Genomic DNA, 16,007 nt, shown 5'->3' with positions numbered 1-16,007 from the left:
AATGATGGGAAAGCAAGTAGCAAACAAGTGATTTGTAAATAGCCATGCCACTCACAGTCATCATGTGTGAGCATCAACTCATAAAATGTAATCTGTGTCACTGCGTTTTTATGTGTTTGTCAGTAATGCACGTTGCAGTCTGCTCTTTGCCAGATGTGCTGTTATCATTGTAACCATGGTGAGTGTCACATGTTCAACCATGTTTTGGTTTCATGTCTGGTTCTACTATTGTGTGCGCATGTCCAAACAAAGTTTTCTTCTTCTTTTTCTTTCTCTCTGTGCTGAGCATGTAGTCAGTTAAGAGTGTTTTCATTTTCTGATTAAAGATTTTATAGTAGAATATGTTTCGGGTTTTCTTTCTTTTACCTGGAAGCACCATGCGTCAATTGAACCACGGTTCATCGACCTCTGATAAGGAGTTCTTTGATTTACTCCTTTGACAATCTGTGAACTATAAAATTGGACAACCATTTGTCTGAAATGGTATAGGACTTCCTGCCTGAGCGGGGTGGGGGGTGGGGTGGGGTGGTTGGACTAGAAGACCTTCAGGGTTCCATCCAATTCTGTTATTCTATTATAATTCATCTCACAATTTAAGGTAACTGCTTCTTGACTTACTCCACTTTAAAGCACCATCTTGCAGAGTTGGGTTTTAATATATAAGATGCAGGCAAAATGATCAAATTGTCACAACATCTTCACAGCAGGAACACATTTAGGGCCTCTTAGTTTGGTGTCTACCCTATGGCTTGGCATATATGAAAGTCATCTAGGCTTACCATGGTTTGAAATAAATGGGCAAGGAGGAAAAAACCTTCTCTGCTCCCTTATAATGATAATCTTTTGGCCAGAGAGCAAATCTAATTGGCAATAGACAAAAAAAAAGAATATCGGCAAATAGTTTACAAGTCATTTGTGCCATTTGGCAGCACTAGGCCAGAGATTATGTCCTCTAGTGTACCAATTATTTTCTTTCCATATGAATTCAAGTCCTGGTATTTCAAATATCCATGAGGTTTTCTTGGCAGTAGAACAGAAAAGGTTTGTCATTGCTTGTTTCTGGAATGTTTTATCCTGGTCTAATTGACAGCGCTGGTATTCCTGGAGGTCTCCCATGTAAACACTTACCAAACTCAGCCCTGCTTACCCTTCTGACTCCAGAGAAGTTCACTTAAATGCTTAAATGATAAGACATGCTCCAGCTTGCTAGATACTAACAGAATTAGACATTCTGAGAGCAGCATTCAAGTCTATATCAGTCTGTAGCCTTAATCCAGTAGTATTTTTTAATACTGGCAATATGTTAATTTCCTATCCCCTTTCTGTATTTGTGAAATTGTCTCATATGTACAACAAAAGTACAGCTGAGTACAACTGGTCCACTGGAATTGGGTGGCCAATAAATTTAAATAAATCATAGTAGTAAACAAAATATTTGCTGGTTTTTCTCCAAGTTAATGAAAAAGAATCATCCTGATTTGATAATTTTGGGATGAACCAGTTTTAAGGGGTTCATATGTAGAATTGACTATATGTTTAAGAAAGTACATCAAAGTTTACCTTTGAGATGAGTCACTTTCCTGGACTTGATAGGCTTATGAATATTAGGGCCTGGGATCCAGAGTTGAAAGAAGTTCAGATTTATACCACACTATGATTGTAGAAAGTCTTAGTCATCGTAAGTAATTCTAAATTAAACCAATTCTGCTGCACATTTGCCCAAATTCCAGGACTAAAGCTCTCACGAGAGATTTTATGGGCAAATTATTTTAGTAAACCACAAAAGATTGGCTTTCCATGTGTCAGATACTCTCCTGGGATGCAGGAAAGGCTTGGAAATTGAGTGAAGAAATCAACAGCAATTTCTTTACACTCTGTACCCAAGAAAGTGTGCTTGAGCAAATGTTGCCCTGCTTTTTGGAATTCCCTTTGAACAGAGATTTATTCAACTTAGTCCTTCTTTGGCTTTAGGAAAACTCTGATATACCTACATATTTCACCGTACATGGGAGGAGGGTGTGCTGTAATTGGAAGGCAGGGTTATGGGTGTATGGCATTTGTATTTTGGGGGCTTTATCTTTCTTGATCGTTTTATTTTTATATGTACTGAGGGTTTTCTGGGAGTATTATTTTATATGGTGACATTGTTAGCCTCCTAGAGCCTTTGGAAAGAGGCAGTGTGCAAGCAAAATAAATAACAAAAATGCACCAACTTGCATATAATGTTTACACACATGATAGCAGAAATATGAGAGTTATATTGTAGAAATGTGAGTTTTATTACAGATATTTTCAAGAAATCTGATATAGATATATCTTTTTATTTTTAATTTATGTAAATATATGTATATTAATATATAATACCAAATGTCTGTATTGTACATGCCTTTACCCTAGCTAGTACTTGCAGAAACAAAATTTGATGCTGAATATTCAACAAAAAAGTGGCTGCCAATTGCTACATTCCAGTTACCATTATCTGTAACTTCACACTTTCATCATCTCATTTTGCATTCATATCTGTAAGCATTTAAGAATATAACAATGCAGTATGTGAATTAGCCTTGAAGAGGTCCATTCAAGCATTCTTACATGGTACTAACTTTTCACTTTTAAAATGTTTCACCTTCACTTTTCACTTTCTTCCTTGCAATATGGAATCATAAACATTTCTTAGGTAGGTCAGTTTTCTATTAAAAGGTAAAAGGCTCAAAAGACAGCAATACTAAAAAAATTCACTGGCGTGGAATTGTTTTCTGGCTGAGTAAAATGGACTTAAGCAAGGAGCCTGTAGATGATTGCAGAGATAAATGTTGGCAACAGGAATGTAAGAACCATTAGCAGTATCATTAAGGGATAATAAAGGAGAAAGTAAATGTCTGCTTAGCCTTGGGGAAGGAGGGAGCATGAGAAAGAGAATCAGAATAACTCCATCTTGTATAATTTAAAGAGGAGTAAGAGGAAGACTGCTCAAAGCCCCTTTCTGAGTGAGATGGGTGGCTAACAAATGCAAAATATAAATGACTGTTGGACGGATGGACTGACTGACTGACTGGCTGACTGTCAGGCTTTCAAAATTCTACTATTATATCCAACAACAGTAAAATACAGTTTCAGAGGCTTCTGCAGTGCATTCGTTCCTGACCGGAATGAACTTGACTTACCTTGGTCTTTGGAACCTCCAGAAGATCTAATAGAATTAGGAATAAAAGTGAATAAAATGAAATAAAATAAATTATTTGCGATAAATGTGAACTTTAAAAAATGCTGTAATGAATATATTTTACAGAACTGTATGGAAGTGATAGCAATATATCAGAGTGCAGTTGAAATGCCAAAAAACATTAGTTTTGCCTTCAAAAAGTAATGAAAGAGAAGCATTAATGCTATCGGAATATTGAAATGTTACCATAGTTAGGTATGGACTAACTGTGGTAACATTTCAATATTGTAAGCATGTCATGTAAAGGTAAAGGTTCCCCCGCACATGCGTGCTAGTTGTTTCCAACTCTAGGGGCCGGTGCTCATCTCCGTTTCAAAGCCGAAGAGCCAGCGCTTGTCTGAGGACGTCTCCGTGGTCATGTGGCCGGCATGACTAGACACCAAAGGCACACAGAACGCTGTTACCTTCCCACCGTAGTGGTCCCTATTTTTCTACTTGCGTTTTTACGTGCTTTTGAACTGCTAGGTTGGCAGAAGCTGGGACAAGTAACAGACGCACTCACTCTGTTATGCGGCATTCGGGATTCGACCCGCCAAAATGCCGACCATCTGATCGACAAGCTCAGCGTCCTAACCCACTGAGCCACCGCATCCCTAGCATGTCATTATTCCTATGTAAAAAAAAAGGGAAGGTAACAATTGAATGCAGAAATATCGTAGGGGTGGGGTGGGGGTAGATTGTCAAGCATATTTGGAAAATTATGGCAGAATACTGTATTGAAATAATACAGGAAATGACAATTTAGCAAACTGCTGTAAGCCAGGTAAGGAATGCGCAGATCAGATTTTTGCTTAGCCCTGCCTTAGGCATGAAAGTGGGCTGGGTAACTTTGGACCAATCACTCTCTCTCTCAGCCCAACTCACCTCACAGGCTGATTGTTATGGAGAAAATAGAAGAAAGAGGAAAGAATATTAAGTATGACTTCACTTTTCTATACAAACAATAAAGATGGGATAAAAAGGGTATGAATTTGAGAAAGATTTTTTGCGCATTTGCTGATTTAGTGAAAGAGTATGATAAAGAGAATAGACTTGATTTGATTAGCACAAATACTGAGTCCAATATTGGTTGCTAAATGCAACAAGAGCAGTGCATCATTAAGTAAAGTGCATGAGAACCAATGGAATGTTCAGGAAAGGATTCAGTGGAGGGAGCAGGATCTGTATATTAATTAGAATAATTGTACTAATAAAAACGGAATGAGTGATTGCATGCCCATTTCTGAATCAAGTATGTTACAATTAAGTTTTGGTTCAGTCTTTAGAGATTTAGTGAGATATTGCTAAAATAAAGGAACAAGATTATTAATTTCTATCAGCACCACTGCAGTAGAAAATATACAAAAATCTTCAGTCATCTCAACCAATAACAGAATCCGTGCTAGGAAATTAAACTCTATTTATCGTTAGGACCCTACTTCTTTTGGGAGCTGTCTAGTATTGTAATGTTCATCTATTGCTCTAAGTTATTTTTTTTCTCTGTCTCATAAAGTGTATTCAAGAGAAATTATTAACATGTTTCTCTGTATACCTGGGAATCAGGTTGGATGGTGCCCTTGTGTACTTGTACTTAGACAAGATTGCCTCAGTTAATTTTCCTCTAAACTTGAGATCATGACTACAGCTTGGATTTTTCCAGTGATAAATTTTTAAAAAATTTATGAAGCAATTTACTCTGTTCCTCTTTATTAAGACTGCTGTTTAATCATCATACAGTATTCTAATGGAAGGATCAAATGCAGATCAAGGAAGAAAAGATAACATTTGTGAACTCTTTAGAACTGTTTGTAATCCTACTGTTCTTTGACTTATTGTGTAACCAGAGCATAATCATATTATTTTCAAAAGAAAAAGATTCTTCTTAAATCAACAACAATCAAAATTGTGCACTGCATCATATCTATTAAACACATTGAGGTAACATCCACTGTCTTTGTTGGAAATAGAATAATGAAGCCCTTGAACTATCAGTTTTTTTAGGGAATGAAGTTGACTTCCACTCAATGAGATAACAATGTGGCATAAGCTTGGGGGCCCATCCCTGAGATCACACATATACACATACACATACACAACTCCACTGTGGGAGTTGCTCTTAATGATACGGGTCATGCACTTACCAGTTTTCTACAGATATCACAAAAGGGCTGAAGGAGCTACACAACCATTGCTACAGACTGACTTCTATCAATTCAAGGCAACCCCCTTGTTACTCTTCCCAAGAGTGGTTGTCCAATAAAAAAAATCATCACCAAAGCAAGCCATACACTTCTCCAGGAGATCACAGGACCCTATTATTGCAGTAAAGGATCTTCAGGCTACTTTTGCATTGCCTGGTGTTTTCACACTGAACAAGAGTAGCCTTTATGAAAGAAGAAGGAAGAAATCACTCCTCTCTAGAAGAAACATTGCGACCCATCTCAATTATTTCAAATACTACTTAGATTATTTATTAGACTATTATTAGAACAATGCTGTATAGACAGATGAACCCCGCTTAAATTGTATTTTTGATATTAATGAGACATGTTATACTTGAAGAAAATAAAACACAGTGAATTTCTGTTTAGTGCGTTCAATAAAGTTGTGATACCATACATTATTTAGTTAAACGTCGTTGTTGTTAGTTGCGAAGTCGTGTTCGACCCATTGGGACCCCATGGACAACATTCCTCCAGGCCTTCCTGTCCTCTACCATCTTCTGGAGTCCATTTAGGCTCACGCCTTCATACTTATTGTTTGTTGTTGAACATTGATACTTACTGTTTAATCAGAATCTCTTTATGTATTAATAGGGCTTAGATAAAGCTTAGTTCACAGTGTAAATAACAGTCTAAATGGCTCACTACTTTTTTTCTCATCACTAGGCATCTAAAATACATTTAGATTTATAAGGTAAAGGTAAAGGTTCCCCCGCACATGCGTGCTAGTCGTTTCTGACTCTAGGGGCCGGTGCTCATCTCCGTTTCAAAGCCGAAGAGCCAGCACTTGTCCGAGGACGTCTCCGTGGTCATGTGGCCGGCATGACTAGACGCCAAAGGCGCACGGAACGCTGTTACCTTCCCATATACACATATATACATTTACTGTAGTTGTTAAGTTTGTTGGGGCTATTCTGGGTGACTTACAAGAGTAAAATGGAAAAAGGAAAAATAATTTTAAAAATGTAAACATAACAATAGCAAAGCAATTGAACAAGAAGGGGAGCAGAAAGTGCAGAGGGGAGGTGGAGGGTCAGCTAATTAGTCCAGTAGCCACCTCCAATGTGGTACTCCCATATTGGGTCCCCAGGTCAACCAGTAGAGTCAGGTCTTCAGGCCCTTGCAGAAGGATAGAAGGGTGAGAGCAAACCTCAATCCACAAGGAGGAGCAGGATGTTCCAGAAGGCCGGCAATACAGCAGAGAAGGCAATTCTGGATCCTGCCAGTCGGAGTTTCTTGACTGACAGAATCTGCAACAGGCCTTCTCTGCTGGCACGAGTAGCAGGGTCTTGCCTTAGCAGGACGAGATAGTTCTTTGCTTGTGATAGAAATAGAGATAGAAGTATAATTTTTGAAATTTTATTGTGTGGCAATATTGTAAACAATGTATATAAAATATATAAAGGAAGATCCTACAAAGTAAAGGGAATTAATAAAACATTTGGGAAGGAACAGAATGAGAGATTCATAGCCTTCATTAAAACTCTTGAAATTGGTGATTGCAATAAATCATCCAGCATAGTGCTCATGAGTTTCTGCCTGTGCAGTAGGAGTCTCCTTCATCTGTTTTCCCCATCATGAACAACCTAGATGCAATTTAGAAGATTCTATACAAGGTTCTATAATTCTGGAGGCCGAAGGGAGAATAAATTCTGTTGGCAGAACTGATATGCAGTTCCATATCATCATGATTAATTGGATTAAGCACAATGCTTCATCAACAGAACTGCATATCAGTTCTGCCAACAGAATGCTTTATTTTCCTATCCAATATTTGCCTCCTATATTGTGGATTTGCTTATGTGTATTTAGCAGTCTTGCCCCAATAATCCCAAGTATGTATTTATTACCCTTCCTCCAAGGAGTTCTTTCAGCTGCAAAGAAGGTGAAGATATTTTCATGCTTATCTCAGGTAGCTGCTTTTAAAAGTCCTGTTGTCTTTCACAGATATATGAATACTTGGACATAGAGGATATTACAGTATGGAAGGTAGACCTTCCGTATTCAAATAAATATAATATCCAGTCTGATTTTTCCCACATTAACTCAGTTGAAGTTAGAAAAATTAACAGATATAGCAACATGGAATAGAATATGGGTAGAAAATGAGGTTTCTTGAAAGAATGTTATTAAATATACATTCCATCAATGTTTCATTTGAACATGGTTCTGTCTAGATTTTGTTGAGAGTGACAGGCTTGTTTATATTAATGATACATATGTTCTTCTTGATTGTAGCTTTAGTATTTGAAATCTGTTGGAATCAAAAATTATGGGCACAGGGTTTGTCTAAAAAAATTGTGTGACACTAGAAGGAAAAAAAACTATACCAGAATTGTAGCAATTAATTTTTATATGTTTATTAACATTTGAATTACTTTTTTGATAATGGGACATAAAGACTTTAACCAATATGTTCCATATGTTTAGAGTTATTTTATCTAGAACGTAGTTTCCACACCTTTCTCTGTCCTTTTTTATTGCCATGCTTATTAATTTTGTGGTTATGTTGATTTTTTTAATGTTATTTATAGATTTTATTAGTTTTCATAATATTTAGAAGGTAAAGAGTTTTGGATACAGATACTCTAAAATGCTTACTCAAGAGGTTTTCATCATGGGGAATATAATTTTTGAATATGTATATGTAAGTTTCTCAACAATTTCCTTACTCCAGGGGCCATACAGTAAAGGCTGTGTGTGAATCGTTCCACTTAGCCAAAGATGCTGGGTTCAAGGTGGTAGCACATATGATGCCAGATCTCCCCAACATGGGACTTGAGAGAGACATCAACCAGTTTGTGGTAAGAATTTACTTTTTTATTTCTCTCTGATTATTGCTCCCTTGGACTCATGAGACATCAGGGCCTGGAGAAGGAGAAGGAATAAAGCAACCAATGAAAGCATGATCTTTCTTTTGAATATCCTTTTATTACCAAGCCTTTTCATCAGATGCTTGACTATTTGACACAAAAAATATTCGTGATTATTTCTTAAAAGTCAAATGTTGGACAAAGCACTGATGATTTTGTGGACAAAGAGATAATACAAAGCTATGAACTAAGTAACCTATGCAGAAATCTATGCTTAGCAAGTTCAGAGCTGAATCAGAGTTCACTTTAGCAAAAGAAAGAAAGAAAGAGCATAGGTTGGAGATATAGTAGCTCCTGTATATCAAGGGCATTTTTCATAACATTATTATACTATTTCCCTTAATACTAATACAACTGCTCAGGACCATAGGTTCAAGAGAAGCTAAAGGAATATTTTATCAAACATACTACAGCTAGACAAATTATTATTTTGTTCACAACTAATATTTTTGCAACACTGGCTGCTATGTCCAGTGGTAATTTTAAAAGCTTAATACTATAAAGGTATAATTTAATTCACATATTTTGGTAAGCCATTGGTTGCTTGTCAAGTCTTTGTGGTCTAAACCTTAATTTAATTTAATTTAATTTATTAATATTTCTATACCGCCCTTCTCCCGGAGGACTCAGGGCGGTGTACAGGGCAAGAATAAAACACAGAAATTTACAAAAACTAAAAGATTCCCCTCCGCCCTGTGCGTTCCCACAGAGAGGGCCTCCTCAGGGTGCCGCCAGTCAGGGAATGCCGACTGGCGGCCCCCAGGGGGAGGGCCTTCTCTGTGGGCGCTCCGGCATTATGGAATCAACTGCCGGTGGAGCTCCGGATGGCACCAGACCTCCGAACTTTCCGTCGGGGCCTGAAGACCCACCTGTTTGAAATAGCTGGTCTGGCCTGATGGGGGATTATGGGTTTTTAATTGTTTTTAAATTTGTATTATCGTTTTAATTGGGCATGGGTTTAATCCTTTTTTAATTTTTGTATTGTCTTTTTTATATATGCCCTGTGAACCGCCCTGAGTCCTTACCAAGGAGAAGGGCGGTATATAAATCAAATAAACTATAACTATAACTATAACTATAAATACATGCCCGATTAAAATACAATTGATACATAGTAAAAAACCCCAATAAAAATAATAAAAAAACCCACCAATCCCCCCTCAGGCCAGGCCGGCTTGCTCAAACAAATATGTTTTCAGATCGCGGCGAAAGGAGCGCAGATCGGGCGCCGTCCGGAGCTCAACCAGTAACTGGTTCCATAGCTCCGGGGTGCCCACAGAGAAGGATCTCCCCCTGGGGGCCACCAGTCGGCATTCTCTGACCGGTGGCACCCTGAGGAGGCCCTCTCTGTGGGAACGCACAGGGCGCAGGGAGCTTGATGCCGGCAGCAGATGTTCCCTGAGGTACTCCGGCCCCATGCCATGGAGGGCTTTGAACACCATTACTAGCACCATTACTTAATTGGCAGGGTTCAAACAATACTCTGTACCATTAACCATCAAACAAGAGTCACCTTGTACCACAAGGTGGGTGGCAAATAAAGAAGAACAAATAACATACTATGCCATCAGCTATCATTTAGAAATACTCTGTCTAGGTTTGCAAAACATGCCAAATCAAACAAACCATATTTAAGGCTCAGTATAGTATGTGAACCCAGCTGCATTTCATAAATATAATTACAATAATTTAACAGGATACCCAATGTTGAAAGGTAGCATTACATTACTAGGTATTAAAGGCCAAGCAGTCAAAGGGGTCTAGGACTACTAGGTGTGGCCAGCTCACTGCCACCAGCTCACCACCACCAAGTCACCTCTGCCAACTCACCGTCACCAAGTTGCCTCTGGATAACTTAACACAGCCAATTTGCCACAGGGACAACTCACTGCGGGTGGCTGGAGGGAGAGCTGTGAGGGTGAGTGAGCAGGTGGGCAGAACAGCGGCAGTGGCTGGGGGCTTCCCATTTTCATATCCCTTGCCACCGTGGACCATTCAGCAGCGGCAGTATTCAGGCTATTCGGCGGTGGCAGTGGACTGGGGGCAAAGAGGCAGCAGCGACCAGGCATGTCCCATTTTCACACACCACCATCACCAGCAAGCTCCAGGATACAATTAGAACATTGGTTAGAGAATTTGAATTGGCAGTTGTATTTTAATAGGTCACATAGTTCCATGCCTGAAGTGTGTTTTATTTTATTTCAGCAAAACCTCATTTTAATAGACTGATTGAATATAATGCAGGAAGAACCAGAGTAGGTTATCATTGGACTTACATCATTTGTCTGATGACATCATGTAAATTTTACATAAATAAATTTACATTCATTTCTGACATTTGCATAATGTTGATATTATATCAATGAAAATGTAAATGACATATTTGTATCATTCAGGTAATTACTTTTTTATGGAAGTTGTATAAATCACAGTGGAGATTTGCTTTGCTTTGCTTCATGTAAAGTCTTTCCATTAACATCCAATCAAATGGAATTTCGTTATATTAAAATGAAGACAAGTCTAAGAAAAAGGATAGTTTGTAGTTAATACACGACAAAGCAGCAGAAAGAGGAATCCCAAGTGTGCATCTTCCACTTCTATTACTTTTTTCAATGCTGTTTTGACAGCATGGTTGATTCATGACACACACCCCCTTCCATTTTCCCCCCAGGTCACCTCATTTTTCTTGTATTGTGACAACACACGTGTGCTTTTTATTGCCTAATGTAGTCTTGAAATGCTGGCTGTGTTAAAAACCTCATTAATTTTGGTGAGCAGTTGATTTATGCCAGCTATTAATCTGATCATGTTATAAACTCCCCTGCTGAATCTGCGGCACTTGAAGGGATATGCGTTCTGTTTCTCTAGTTTCCTCTAATTTTGGCCCTGTTGATGTTAATTGTTTACAGTAGAAGTTCTGGAACAGTGTTGTGAATTATGTGTTGCTTATGTGTACAATTTATTATTATACTGTAAACAAAAAGTTGCTTTTGAAATTCTCTCTTCAGAATTTAGAAATCTCAATAGATGTACCCATGATGTTTGCTAGCAATAGAAAGTCCCGCATGAAATCCTCATGAAATTTAGATATATGTATCTAGCTTTATCAAAGAAGAACCATAATGAATCAGTCTAAGGACCTTTCTAGTCCAGCGTTCTCTTTTTATAGTAAGAAGAACATGAATGCAATATTCACATTCCCAAAACTGGTATTAAGAGATGAGCTGACCATGATATGAGGAAGGAACAAGGAAGATATATTGCAAAAAAAAATGTAGCCATTAGTAACCTAATTAGTGACCTTCATGATTTTGTTTAAAGGTTTAAAGTAATCTCCTAGAGAGTAATCTCCTACTAGATTACTAGTAATCTAGTAATCTATTACTAGATATTTTGAAAGCAGATTCCATAGTTAACTGTGAAGTTGTGAAAAAGTTTTTCTTTCTTTTGTTTAGTATCCTAACCAGTGTTTTTTTTCTAAAAAAAAAAAAAGGTGCTGGAACTCTCATCTTGGTGGGCGCAGGAGGCGGGGGGTTGGGGGGGCGGTGGCGGTGCTGCTGCAGTCACAGGTGCGAGAGGTATTGGTGGTGGGCTGCCCCCCAGGGCCAGAGCCAGCGTGGCTGGTGCTGTGAGAGCAGCAGGGCCCGCTCTATATGGCGGGGCTGTGCTGTGCGGGCAGTGGAGGCAAGGCGGGCCAGGCGATGCAGGGCAGCCACTTAGGCATGCAGGGTGAGGCGACAGTGGCACAGGTCCAGCACCAGGTAGGCCACCAGCCTGGCTGACACGGGTGAGCACAAGGAAGGAGTGCACATGGACTCTGCAGAACCCACCTCCCACTCCTTGTCCTCTCTTACTTACCTAGTGCAATAGGCTTTCAGACGGAGCTTTTTTTTTGTAAAAAAAAAAAAAAAAGGTGCCGGAACGCCGTTCTGAGCGTTCTATGAGAAAAAAAGCCCTGATCCTAACCATCAATGATTCCTAGTCATTAAATGACCTAGATTTTCATACCTGGATAACAAATGAAGTTGAGTGGTTCAAGTTCTAAACTAAGATTAGGAAAATCCAGGTTCAGATTTCTAATTAGCCACGAGGTTCGCTCAGTTATTTAATCCTTATGTTATCTCTTGCGACTAATTAATGCCATAGGATTGTTATATTTATATTTATTAAACCTATATACCGCCCTTCTCCCGTAGGACCCAGGGCGGTTCACAAGACAATTAAAACAACATTACAATACAAACATTAATAGCAATTAAAATAGATTAAATTTTCCTTAATTAAAATCTAAAACCCCTATAACTTTGATTAAAAACCCAATTACAATAAGTTAAAAAATTATGAGGATAAACTGAGACAAGATCATCTACAATATAAACAAATAGTAAATATAGTGTTGAAATTTGTAGTATTATGCAAGAGAAAAAAGGAATTTCACTTCATCCTGTTTTTCCACACCATAATTAGTAATGGTTACCTCTGTCATTTCCACCCCTATCCCAGTGGTGGGATTCAGCCAGTTCACACCACTTTGGCAGAACCGGTAGCTACTTTTTTTGTTGCCCAGGCCCAGAATGGACTTCCAGAAGGAGCATCCACACAGAGAACCGGTTGCTTACATATTTGAATCTCACCACTGCCCTATCCCCATCATAAGTACTTAACTCATGGACACATAACTACTTTTTCAGTAAGTCTAGAACACAAAGAAGTATCTCCATACAACAATGCTACAACAATACTTCGTAGGCCTTAAGCTATAGACCTCCAAAAATAAATAAAAGGGATGAGGAGAGGAAAGGTATTTTTCCCATTATTGTACATGCAGGGAAAATCTCTTAAAATCTCTTAAAGACTTGGGAAACTGACAAACATCCCCTTAAAAACTTGCCATTTTTGCAGAAGGAATAATTCTACAAAAAAGATCCTTTTTCACTCTTAGATTAGCAGAGGCAGGATACAAGGTGTTCGGCAGCAGTGCCTTGAAAAAATATTTACAAGAGCTTTATTCAGCAATCCATAAATGCCTGAAATATTAACTTTAATTGCAAACAAATTGCACTCAGTTAAACTCTGAACAGTTTAATAGTCTTCATTTTTTATTGTTTCCGGCACAATGAAATCTTGGAAAGAAATAATGTAAAGGGACTCAGCCCTATGCCTGTCCATCTGTCCGTCCATCCATTAGCAGAAAGGCTCTCCCAAACCAAAGAAAATATGGTTTGGCAGGAAAAGCTAATACAACAAAAAGGAGTAGTGTGGAAATGGGCTGCTGGGGGGAGGGGGAATCCCACTGTGCACCCTATGAGCATAATCTCTAGACCAGACATGTCAAACACAAGGCCCGGGGGCTGGATCCGGCCCGCGAAGTGGTTTCATGCGGCCCGCGAAGCCATCCTGGAAACAGTGAGGGAACGGCCCCCACTGCCTTGGCCCTGGCCCAGAGACCCTCCTCCTGCCAGAGACCCTCAGATCTGTCCCACTCCTGCCCAGGCCCCCATAGGCACCCTTGATGCGAACGATGTAGAGCTGGCCACGCCCACCCAGTAGGCCATACGCACTCTAGCCACACCCACCCAGTAGGCCACACCCACCCTGGCCACACCCACCCGGCCCCTTGAGGGCAACCGCAATGCTGATGCGGCCCTCAATAAAATTGAGTTTGACACCCCTGCTCTAGACAGTGGCTGAGAATATCTCTTTGAGTCTTCTAAAACTTGTTGTTTCTTTCCTGTGATAAATAAGCGTTTGGGCAGCAAAGCACTGAATGTTTTTGGACTTCATGTTTTTCCTTGACCTTAGAGATTGTACATTCTTTTAAAATAGAAATATATGACCATCCTGGTAGTGTCCAAGATATAAGCCACAAGTCACCTGACATGCTAAACCAAGTCAAAGACATAAAGTCTTAATAGATTTTCTTTGGCTTTGGTTTAGCACATCAGGTGAATTGTGGCTTATATCTTAGAATGAGTGAGCTCCAACAGTTGCAGTTTATACCAGTGATCCCCAACCTTTGCAGTTTGGCAGCTGAGCAGGTGGAGAGAGGGGAACCAGGCCACGCAAGCAGCAAGCCAGTGCTCACACGTGCGCATTGCTCAATTTATGCAAGTGGTGGGCTAGTGCGCACACGTATACACATACAGTTTGACTTGTACAAGTTAGGCAGCACGTGTGTGCACATGCGGCAGCCCACCACTCACACAAACTTAGCTGTACACACATAGGTGCATGCCAGCCCACCACTTGCACCCCCGGTTGCAAATAGGTCACAGCTTGGTAGTGGACCACAGCCCAGGGTTTGGGAAGCCCTGGTTTATACCACAAAGCATCATTTAAAAGAACATGTCTTAGCACATAGTACAGCTTCAACTTTTCCATGCACAATTGCAGTTGTAGGACTATACAGTAGGTCAGAGGTCCCCAAGCCCCGGTCCATGGACCGGCACCGGTCCGTGGTATGCAAGAAACCTGTCCGTGCAAACAAGTAAAGTCCCCATCCGTAGGATGCAGGCAGTATGCAAAACCATTCCCCCCTGGTCCGTGAAAAAACCTCTCTCCACAGAACCGGTCCCTGGTGCCCAAAAGATTGAGGACCTCTGCAGTAGTAACGTTTTGCTGGTTCCTTTCTTGGTTCAAAAAAAGCTACAGACTTGGATTTAAACCACCCAGAATTGTTGATTGGGAATGGCATTTAAATTCCATATAGCATGGAAAATGTATTAATTTTTGTATCAACAGCTAATGTTCTGTTCTGCCCCATGTGCTCAGATCTCTTATCTTTGGCACTCAGTGAATAGCACAAGGGAAACAAACTGTGAACATGTGCTGGGTACATCTGCTTTTGTCATGAACTACGTGGGGCAGCCTCCTGTGTTAAAAAAAACTCTGTGCCGTTTTTCTCTTGCACCTTAATTTCATTTCCAGCTGATGAATGGTAAAACTGTTCCCCCGCCTTGGGCTGCTTATGACTCATCAACTGAAAATGTGCAGGGCAATTTTGAGAGTTGAATGATAAACCTTTGCTATCCTCCCCTCTGCTCTGCCTTTGGATTAATTGTTGCTGTAACATCACTGACATTTTAAAATCTCTGAAATAACTGCAGAGGAAAAAGTCAGCTGTATCAGATTCTCTAGTTCAGGAACTCATTTGCCTTTCCAAGGAATCACCCAACTTCTTGAAAGACTTTTTTTTTGCTAGCAGAGTTAATGTGTACATTATTACTCTAGTAATAGTAAACATTGTAGTCTAAATGATAGTGAAGAATTCTCAAATAACCATAACCAGATTTAAGACTGTCAGTCATGTTCCCCCCTAAGCTGACCTCTTCCCCAGACTGTAGAATCTCTGTCTATAATTTCCACATTCCTTTATATAAATGTAGGTAAAGCACTGACTTTAGGCTGTCCCAACCATTTTTTTATACAAGCTGTATCTCAAAATAATGTTAATTTTTGCTTTAAACTTGGGGTTTTTTTATTTCAAGGATGTACTATGTGTGTAAGGAATTCTGGTGTTTCCCACTTTGCATCCACATTTAGATATACATTCTAATACCCAATATTTTGATACCATTTGTTGATTTTTAGAAATGTTATCCTTGGTACCCAGATGGTAATCCACACACTTTATACTGAAAGAGGCTGCTGTTATTTTTTTTTTATTTTTTTTTATTGAAAAGTTTTAAAATACAATTTTCCATTAAAAAT

At 39.3% G+C, this 16,007-nt stretch overlaps 1 protein-coding gene across 3 annotated transcripts in view; it reads left to right on the top strand.

Moving 5' to 3' along the window:
• ELP3 (elongator acetyltransferase complex subunit 3) overlaps positions 1-16,007 on the top strand; it is a 198,205-nt gene that overhangs the window by 39,032 nt on the left and 143,166 nt on the right. For all 3 annotated transcript variants that reach the window (XM_083348432.1, XM_083348433.1, XM_083348434.1), the window contains exon 9: positions 8,102-8,228. In XM_083348432.1, the coding sequence (XP_083204558.1) occupies positions 8,102-8,228 (127 nt within the window). The remainder of the gene's footprint in view (positions 1-8,101; positions 8,229-16,007) is intronic.

Source organism: Vipera ursinii (genome assembly GCF_947247035.1).
Source record: "Vipera ursinii genome assembly, chromosome: 1".
NCBI classification, from domain to species: Eukaryota; Metazoa; Chordata; class Lepidosauria; order Squamata; family Viperidae; genus Vipera; species Vipera ursinii.
This window is presented reverse-complemented; position numbering and strand designations above follow the sequence as displayed.